This window comes from Candoia aspera, chromosome 1 (assembly GCF_035149785.1).
Source record: "Candoia aspera isolate rCanAsp1 chromosome 1, rCanAsp1.hap2, whole genome shotgun sequence".
In the NCBI taxonomy this organism is placed as follows: Eukaryota; Metazoa; Chordata; class Lepidosauria; order Squamata; family Boidae; genus Candoia; species Candoia aspera.
In genome coordinates this window covers 281,318,139-281,328,558 of record NC_086153.1, presented here as the reverse complement: position 1 = coordinate 281,328,558, position 10,420 = coordinate 281,318,139, and the positions used below count along the sequence as shown (strand labels likewise).

The following is a 10,420-nucleotide window of genomic DNA, read 5'->3' as shown; positions in this document are numbered from 1 at the left end:
ACATGGCTTCTTTTATTTCTTCTTACTCAGAAACAAGTTCCATACTTCCTTCATAAGCCATCACAACAACAGAAAGAAATGGAGCCCCTCATTTTCTTTCCCGAGTGAACTAAAAAATGAACTAAAAAAAAAGCCCTCCTGCTTTTTTTGAGAGAAACCTGGATTTTACGACGCCCCGTCCCTGGTTCTCTCCTGCAGTCAAAACTAAGAAAGATGCGGCGAGGGCGTCGAATTTCACTTCCTGTCACCTGGAGTCCTTTGTCTGTTCCTGAATGCTATTTAAGGGCAGGATGTCGCCGACGGTCGGGCAGCGAGGAAGGAGTTAACTGCAGAGGCAGATTTACTGCCCGGGAAAGGCGACGCCCTCTTTGAAGGTAGGGTAGCCTATGAGTCAGTTTCACCTGAAACTCTACAGGTAAGTAAAGGAAGCAAAACGAAGAAAAAAAGGAAAGGGAACTGCAGGCAAGATCCGGAAAGAAGAGGGCGCAAGGCTGAGAGCGAGAGAGGCGCCCCTCAACATCGCGGGGGCTGCCCCGAGAGCTTCGGGTAGAGGCGGCGGGATTCCCAACCTCCGATCGCCTTCCAAGGGCGCGTGCCGGACGCGGGCGCCACCGCGAGAGCCTTAGGGAGGGCGATCCCCTGCTGAGGAAGAGGAAGGGAACTTGGGAGAGTTACTTCCCGCAGCAGTGCTCCAGTTCCAGGGACCCGACTGGGGAAAGGACCCTTGGGGGAGACGGCGGTTACGCTCCTGCTCGTCAGGAGCCCTTTCTCGCGCCTCTGCTTTGTGGTCGTCGGTGGGTCTGCCTATCTCCATTGTTTCCGCCTTTGAAAAGCACTTGGCCTGGGGAACTGCGCCATTTGGCTTGTTTGGGCTGAGATGGGCCGAAGTAGGAGCCGGCTTCAGGCCGGACTCTTGGTGACCTTGGTTCTTGCCGGCCTGGTGCTTGGCCAGGAACAGGAAGGAGCCTCGTTTGGAGAAACTTGTCTCGCCCAATTTACGGCCGGGGTTCCGGAGTTCGTGCTGGACACGGACGCCTCGGTGCAGAAGGGCGCTACTTTCCTGGGTTCGCCGCCGCTGGAAAGCGGTCGAGAGTGCGTGCGCGCCTGTTGCAAGAATCCTGGCTGCAACTTGGCTCTGGTGGAGCAGAGGCCGGGAGACGAGTCCGACGGCATTCAGAGCTGCTTTCTCCTTAACTGCCTCTACGACCAGGCCTTCGTCTGCAGATTTGCCAAGAAGGACGGCTTCCTGAACTATGTCAGACGGGAGGTTTACAACGCTTACGTGACCATGCGAAACCAAAGCAACAGCGGTAAGGAAACGAGAGCTCGCTTCTCAGCCAAGGTGTCCATCCGCGGTTGGGACCAAGAGGAGCTGCTGCCTTCCTTCTGGATCCTGCAGTTGCGGGAGACCCTCTCCTATTATGACCAGTCCGATCTGATTGGTTTGGTTTGAGTTGGTCTCACGTGTGAACCTGCCTGCTGTGCTTTAGGGCATATGGCAGCCTGCCGCCTCAAGACGGTAATGCCCCAAGTCGCCTGTTAGTGTTCGTGGCTCTGGGAGCCACCACTGACCATGATTGCTGAAAAATGCTATGGTGGTTTCACAGTTTTCATTTGGGAAATGTGAAAACAAAAGTCTAAGACCATAAGCATATTGCACTTAATAAATACATGTCCTAATCAGCAATATCTGTAACAAGTGATGTCAAAATGATGGCATGTGGGTCATGGTGTCCTTGAGAAAAGGATGCGACTTAATACTTGCATCTGAACATCTATGCAAGTATGTCAGTAAGTAAGTTGAATCATTTGTGGCAAGATTTATAGGTCATTATGGGCCATCCTACGGATGCCCATGGCCACAGTTCTCCCCTCAAATCAAGCTCCGTTCACATGTATGATATGGCTGAACTCTGTTTGTGGCCCTTAGGTTCCCAAAACTATATGTATCTCTTGGCTATTAACAAGTTCGCGTAGTGTGCTGGACATCAGCTAACGCTTGACTTACTGAAGAAATAATTAAAACAAACCTTGGTATAGTGTAACCCCAGCCCCACAGTCCCCAAACTGTGCAGCAGGATGCCACAGCGAACTCACAGGGGTGCCACAGGATATTTTACTCCATAATAAATGGAACTGTTAGTGAGTTCACTGAAGTGTCCTGGATACTGTGGCATGGTTTGGGAACTTCAAGGGGTGCCATGAACTAAGAAAGTTTGGGAACTTCTACCCCAGCCATTGGCCTAGTACACTGGAGAACAAGATAACCAACCAATTAAGCCTGGCATGATTCCTTGACTATGTGGAGCCAAGGCAACAGTGGTAAGGAAGTGAGGACATTATTGATAGAGTGTCATGCAAATCCAGAAAATAGGGTTAATTGAGTAAACTATGGTACAGTTAAGTATGGGTAAGGATATTTTGTGAACACAGTGACTAAAATGGAGTTGGACCCAATTAGATGATAAGATTATCAATGGATCTAAGTAATGAGAGTTCCTTTCTATCTCCAGAGCACAAGGCAAGGTGCTTCTGAATACCAGTTGTTGGGTGACGTGAACAGGAAAATGCCATGCTCCAGTTTGGCATGTGGGTTGACTATCATTGACTGTTATGGGAAACAGATGGTCTTCTAAGGGTTAGTATAAAGAGAGAGGCTTCAACAGTTGTAGTTAGGTGCTTTCTGGCTCTTTCGAAAGAGCCAGAAAATTAATGGAGAAATAGGTTGATATACCACTGTGAGTTCTAAAAGCTAAACCTCTGTTCCAAGGAGTGGTATATCCTTGTGTAACAGATACTAGGGACACATTTTAGGGAATATTAAATCCTTTCAGATTTTGATCATGAGCACCAAAGGCTACTCTTTGATCCTGTTGGGAGCAGAATGGTGAGCCTGATGGACTTTGGTCTAATGAAGAAAGGAAAATTTGTCAGATATTGATTTGGGTGGGCAGGTATGTATAACATCATTTGTAGGCTAGCACTGAATTTCTTCTTCCTCGAAAAGGGCAATACTTCAAGAATGTCCCAATTTGTTTCACTCATGGCACAAACTGCTCATTTCTATTTGTAGCTGTTATTTGCAGGATAAAAACGGGTTCTAGAAGTTGTAGAACATACCAAGTTGTAGAAGACTGGTAAAAATCCTTCCCGGATCCCCATTTAGGGGTGTCTGCAGAGAAGGGTGAGCAATATCAAAATTGTGGTTATGATCTGGGCAATTGAAGCCTTGTCCCTTTTTCTGTGTGCAATGCATGCAACACATGTTAAAGCGAGGTGGGTCTTTGACCTCCTGGTTGCACCTGCCATTTTAATGCTGTTTACCACCCCCAATACCCCTGTCACCCTGTTTGACTTGAAGACGTGCAAGGAATGAATATACTATTGAATGGAACTATTATGTTGGCAAATGGTTCTAAAGAGAGCCATTTGGTGTACTGGTTAAGGTGCTGGCCTGGAACCAAGGAGACTGGGCGGCTGGGTAACTTTGGGCCAGCCGCTCTCTAAGCCCAACTCACCTTACCGCAGCCTTTCTCAACCTTCTGACCCTGGAGGAACCCTTGAAATATTTCTCAGGCCTTGGGGAACCCCTGCACATTCAGGCTCAAATTTAGGCCAGAAGTTACAAAATTATTATCTTTGTTTTGTGGGTAGGCCTGTATATGGGCATTAACAGTGTTCTTAAACTAAGAATAAAGAATGAAACTTACCTCTTTAAAGTGAAGTTGCCCAAATTTGAAATTATTTTTTAAAGAAATCGTGATCTCCCAGGGAACCCCTAGTGACCTCTCACGGAACCCTAGGGTTCCACGGAACCCTGGCTGAGAAACCTGATCTTATAGGGTTGTTGTTGTGGGGAAAATAGGAAGTAGGAGTATTAGGTATATTCGCTGGCTTGAGTTATATATAAGAATATATAATAATAAAGGCTTCTCTGCACATCTTGGTCTTTATCTCAGCCATTCTATACTTTTTGTATTGTTGCAGTATTGTTCTGCAGGGTTATGCTTCAGTTTTAAGAATGTTCTCTTTTTTTCCCCAAAATGCTACATACTGTACTGTGAGTGGAACCTACTGGAACCCAGGTGGTGGCCCAAGCAACGGATGTTGGGCCTCCTTTCTTTTTGTTCAGATTTTGAACGTTTTGGGGTCCTTTGGTTGCTTTTTAGTCCATTTCATAAGTAGTATACAGTTTGTGTGCATAATTGATCCCTATCACATAAAGTAATAAATGTGCATACCTGCATCAGATTACATTTGTTCTCATACATATTTTTGAAAAACTGCTGATCTTGTAAATGTTCTTAAAAACTGTCACAATGCTAATGCAATGTTGGTCACTCAGTACAAAGTTGTCAGCATTAAAAATCAAGTTGAACTTCCTGTTTTGAGGCCAGTGTTCTCGGAGACTGCCGTGGGTGATCTGACATAGGAAAATATCTGTGCGCATCACAAATAATGCATCTGATTGTAGCCATGTTATAGAAATAGACAATAGTATACTTCTGTTAATTTTGATCTAAACCCCTATGCTTGTGATAGCTTTGTATTATTCCATTTTTTTTTTTTAAAAGTGAGCAGCCCAGCAACTAATTGCTGAATGAGAATGTTTTCGCTACAAAAGACATAATTATTTGACCTAGATCAGAACTGGGGATTGGGTAATCCTCCAGAAATTGCTGAATTACAACTACCAGCCTCCTTCATCATAGCCCAGATTAGCTGAGGGTTGCTATAAATTGTGGTTCTTCAACAACTATGTGCTAAGCACTAGGTCCAATATGCAGTGTATATATGCCTTTCATAATCTTGAAATTATATTTATCTTTTGAATATTAAATCCTTGAATTATGTCAGTCTTTCTGAAAATGATAACACCTTGAAGAATATCCATCAAGCTTCTGTTTTCTTCAGATCTAAATGTGTGGATTCTTATGTAAGGTTTCACCTTTCAGTACCATAACATTAGCTATTTGAAAATTTCTAGCAGAATTAAAGAAACTGAAATACAAATGCAAATTCTACACACAAACACAAATATGATGAACAGAGATTCTATAGAGGTTTAGAAATTGTTAAAGCTTTTTATTATAAAACTACAACTAACAGATTTTTTATCTGATGCAACAAATTTATGTTGTTCTTTTAATTTTAATTAAAACTATGTGAACCATTCCTTAACTACCAATATATTTACATATTTCTTATAAACGAAATAGAACATAAGCTTGTATTAAAACAGTAAGTAAAAATATTGTTAAGGTAGCTATAATATATTAGAATACAAGATATCAGTGCTTATTTTTAAATTGCACTAGAGTGCTCCTTATTTTCATTGTTTCAGAAAAATACCAAACCCCAACGTGTTGGATTTGGACCAAAGAATTTGGGTTGAAATCCATGCTTGGACCGTAAGCAAATGATAGTGTGTGATGACATAATCATGCATATGCCATGACATATATATTTGCATCAGATGTTTGGCTTTAAGAACATAATGATGATAATGCCATTGCATGCATGTAATATAACTATCCAAACAATGTTTTATTAACTTTTCTTTGAAGGAATTATGCTTGATTCCTAAATAGCCTTAAGTCTCATTTAAAATTCTTGAGTTGGCTAACAAATCCCTGTAACTTCTAAATTGCAAAAACAGCTTTAAACATTCCTTTAATTGGAGTGATGTGTCTTCTGTGAAATATTTACAATTCTTTTTTACAATCCAGTAGAATTCTTCCAGAAATTTAAAGTAAGTCCTAAATGTAGTGCAAGAAATACCATAGGATGTATTTTGAGCTTCCTCTATTTCTAAACCAAGACTTTGTTGGAGGTATTTTTTTTAATTTGTTGACTACCCAATAAGCCTTGAAGTCTAGAAATGCACACATCACTCTAAATGATAATGTGGTTTATTTATCTCTGGTTTAGCAGATGTGTAAACCCATTATCTCTTAGCCTTATGTATGAAGCATCCTGCTATGGTTTGTTCAACAAATCATGGTTTAAAATCTTCATTTGATGCAGTATATAAACTTAACCACCTAATGTCATGACAGTGGTGCTAAGGGTATTTGTTGTGTTCAGTCAACAATATTTCCATAAAATAAATCTCTATTGCTGTTTAGTCAACCTTAAAATTAACATTCAAATATACTTTCTCCTATTGTAAATAATTGCATTATTACTACTGCTAAGTAAACTGCTCTAGTTTTATTATCACATTATAATTAGTCAATAATTTCCCATTTTTGGTTTTCTGTACTTTAGGCCAAGAATGGCATGCTTATAGATAACTGTCTTTACACATTTCTCTGGAACATTTAGTTACTGTAGAATTCATCAGAGGTAACCTAATCAATTTAATACCTAATTTATTAGTAGGGAAGTCCTGTCCAATTAGGTAAGAAAGGTGTTTGGGTAAAGAAATAAGATATATATGACTTCCCCCTTGTTTTAAGCTAATTGTCTTGTTTCACATGAATCTGTCTACATATACAGAGATCAAACATAATGTAAGGACAGTCCCCAATTGATTAAATAATGCCATTCCTAGAGAGATCTGCTTGATGCCTCCTTTCCATTTTTGATCAGTTTCCAGGCAGACAGCTAAAACACCCATGGATTTATTTCTGCATCACTTTTCAGTTTGCTGATCTTTCTTGTTCTGTATTTAGTTTTAATTTTATAGTTATGTTAGCTGCCTTGGAGGTGAAATGGCAGAAGAATGAAAGATGAAATCAATCATACTTGAGAAGGCAAGGCATTGCAATTGGATTGTAGTGAGAGAATATATGAATTCTTTAGCTCTGACATATGGTGAACTGGGTCAGGAGGTGGGGAATAATGTAGAGAGTAGGAGGTTTGTTTGAACAGGATAAATGAGAGCATCATTTCTGTAGAGTTCATTTGTTAGAGACAGGATTAACAAAGCCTCTGAGCAGTAAGGTGATTTCAACTATCTGGTGAGCTTGGGCCAGTCACTCTCTCTCAGCCCAACTCGGTGCAGTGTAGACTAGCCTCCTTGTGGTGCACCCGGGGCAATGTGACTTGTCATGGCTAAATAGTCTACACATCTGGCTGCTGGACCTCACAAGGATTTCCCAGCAAGAAAAGCAGCATGAACACCAAACTGCTATGCCATACGATTAAAAAGAAAAAAGCTATCTGGTGGAGATTTTGGCATTGAAGTTAAATTTTTTTTTCTGATCTTCATGGAACCTTTAGAGACATTTTTCATCTGATCTGGTACAGGTTCTGCAGGAGGTGAAATTGTTGGATTCTTTTCCTCCTGTCTGCAAATCATTAAAATCTATGTCGCCAGACTTTGTGATGGTCTTGGGCAATGTTACATTCCTCCCTGTAGAGTAATAGTGTACCCTTCTTTTATATTAATTTATTGTTAAATAAAGATATATAAAAATATAAATAAATATATGCAGCCTGTGTAACACTTCATTCTCCAATTTTTCCCCCAACAGCAACCCAGGAAAGTAGGTTGAGCTGAGAGAATGACTGGCCCAAATCACTCAGTAAGTTTCCTTGGTTGAGTTTGAACCTGGGTCTCCCTAGCCTTGGTCCCAGGCTTGACCACTATCACACCCTGCGTTTTCATTTGCAACTGTGTTGATAGGAAAAAGGCAACATTTGAATATTGTGTGCGTGTACCAGTAGTCCTCGTTTAGAGACTGCATTGTTTAGTGACTGTTCACAGTTATGACAGTGATGGAAAGGTAACTTTATGACCAGTCCTTGCATTTGTGACCTTTGCAGGTCCGTAAAGCAAAGGAAAGCTGAAGTAAGATCATAAGCACAGTCACGGTTTCACTTAGCAACTGCTTTGCTTAACAACTGCATTGCTTGTCCCAATTATGGTAGCTAAATGAGGACTATTTGTATTCACAAATGCCGTAGATATGATTGTTAGGGAAAGCTGTAATTCAAAGCACACAAATTTGTCCCCAGCTTACCTAGAATACAAACAACAACAAACAACCCCAAGGCAATTAATTGAATGCAATTTGGTATCAGCTGTGTGAATGTAATTAACACCTATGTTTTAGAAGCCAGAATAACATGTTGTATTGGAGGTATTTAATTTTCTCGACATGGTCCTGAAAACAATTGCCTCTCAGAAGAATGCTGTTTCTGTCGATACCATGACAAGAAAAGAGAGTTAAACATGCCCTTGGTTCCATGCCCCACTCTGCCCTCACCCCAATCCAGCGACTTCTCTGGTTTCTAGGGGATTGAGTCATATGTTTCATATGTCTATTTTAGATATATTCTCACTTCCTTTTGTACTCATTGTGCTCACGTGGAGCAAAACCAGGAAGCAGTGGTAAGGAGTTGGAGGGACAGAACTGTGAATTATGGGGGGCTGCCCAGAGCACCCTTAACTAGTTGCTGCCTTTAGCTGCAACAGGGAATGCTATTCATTCCTCGCATGGAAATAAAGTTCAACTGGCATTTGGATGAATTTTTTGCAGGGGGCAACAGGACATCTGACAATGCCAACACCTCTGGCCTTCAAGCACTGCCCCCAGCTACCTAAATTTATTTCATCCAAATTTTTACACCGCCCATTTCACTATGGAAGTGACTCTGGGCAGCTTACAAATAAAAGGTCATAAAAACAATCACAAAAGTACAAAAGTTACTTGCAAGTTTTGATTGTAAGAAAGAAAAGGAAAGGAAATGGAAATAAAAAAAGGCAAAGGCAAAAAAGGATACGGAAAATATGTGAATTACATCAGAATTTGCAAGATATTTTTTGTTAGTTTCAGCTTTGATTCAGTGTAGTGGTCTGAGGTAAACAGAGGGATTTCCCTCTCCCCACTCTCATCGCTGCTTTTCAAACAGCCCCTTTTGCAGTTAAAGAACATTTGCCCAACCCCCAATGCCTCTGTCTCTATATGTCCTGCTGTATGGAACAAGCGATGAATGGAGGAGCAGCTTGGTTGGTCAAGGGACGGGAAGGATGATGGGTAAAGAGGCTTGATTTTAACACCCTGCCTGCTTTTACTGAGGCAGGAGTGGTGTCACCAGCTTGCATCATGGTGGGATGAAACTGAGGAAGACCCCAGTGCTCAGGGAAGAGTTTTTTCCTTGCCCCTTCCTGAGTCTGTGTCCGTGTGGTGGTGACCCAGGCACATCACCGGACCACCCACAACCAGCAAAGTGAGCATGCTGCAGATACAAAGGCAGCATGGTGGAGGGGAACTATGCTATGTTGTCTGCAACTACTGCAAGCCATGGCTCAGCAGGTGGAAGGAAACGAGGTTGTCTTTCAACCTCAAGGATGCTTGAACCCCTGTTCAGGCATCATTAAGATATCCTTCCCAACTCTGACAGTACTACAAACCCTGTGCTGCTGCCTAACTGCTGAGCTCCTGCTGTGAAGCAGAACAAGATGCCTGAGTAGTGATTGAAGCAGCTGTCAAGTGGCAGGTGACAGAGTGGTCCAAAAGCATCATGTGCCCTGTCATGCAGATGATGACTTTGGATGACCAGCCATTCAGCATTCTGGCAGATGCCAAATTTTGGTGCCTTGTCCATCTAGTTATCTCTGAGTATCAGATCCTCTTTTGCATCCCCTTCAGGAAGCAGATAATTCCTTCCCTGTATTGCCAATGCATGGAGGAAGTCTTGGGACTGCTGTAAGCAGATATATTAGTTTAGTCAAGGTAGAGTGAGAACAGGATAAGAATTACGAGATGTCTGCTTAGCTCTTCCTGGGATCCAGGCACAGACCACACAGGCTAGATAGAAGAAGAGGAGGACATTGCTTCCCTGTATATCATACCATTGTCTGATTACCTGGATGGTAAGCTACACATTCCTGTAGGGAAGCTGGATTTCACCTGGATGGGTTAGTAGGGGTGGTCTTCAAAAGAGAAGCAGGTGGAATACTGAAGATCATATCAAAGGTGTATACATTTCTGTGCATTGCTGAGCTTAAGTTCACACATGATGTAAATGCAAGAGTTTTCATATCTCTTTGCTGCCTAACCCAAGCATATAGATAACTAATCCCTAATCCCTTAAGGGCCCTGAAAGCAACAAGGCTCTGAGTAATGGGAGGTTAAATGGATACCCAGCAATGGGAAAGCAGGTGATATTCTAAATCAAGTTTGTCTTTGTGGAGAAATGATAAGTTCCCAAGACGGTACTGTGCTTCTGGTGGATAATTGTGAAATCCTATGGTTTCAGAAATGAACTAGCTATTGACATAGTGTGATTTTTCTTCCTCTGTTCCTTATCTACAAAAGGGAACACCAGCAGCTTACCCCATAGTGTCGATATAGCAGAGGGTACATATGCACTGGCCCCTCCCTTGGCTTTTTTGTGTTAAATCTATGTGAACAGTCAGATCTCTAATTTCTTAACTGCCGCTCTTTCTTTTTCTAAACAGTACGTT

The 10,420-nt window shown here is 41.8% G+C and overlaps 1 protein-coding gene across 2 annotated transcripts in view; it reads left to right on the top strand.

Moving 5' to 3' along the window:
• The first annotated feature begins 320 nt into the window (after nucleotides 1-320).
• The window catches only part of SPINT1 (serine peptidase inhibitor, Kunitz type 1), a 472,802-nt gene continuing 462,702 nt past the window's right edge, over nucleotides 321-10,420 (top strand). For both annotated transcript variants that reach the window (XR_010066897.1, XM_063289936.1), the window contains exon 1: nucleotides 321-1,310. Coding sequence is in view for 1 of the 2 variants with exons in the window: in XM_063289936.1 (XP_063146006.1) it covers nucleotides 878-1,310 (433 nt within the window). In the remaining variant the exon portion in view is untranslated. The remainder of the gene's footprint in view (nucleotides 1,311-10,420) is intronic.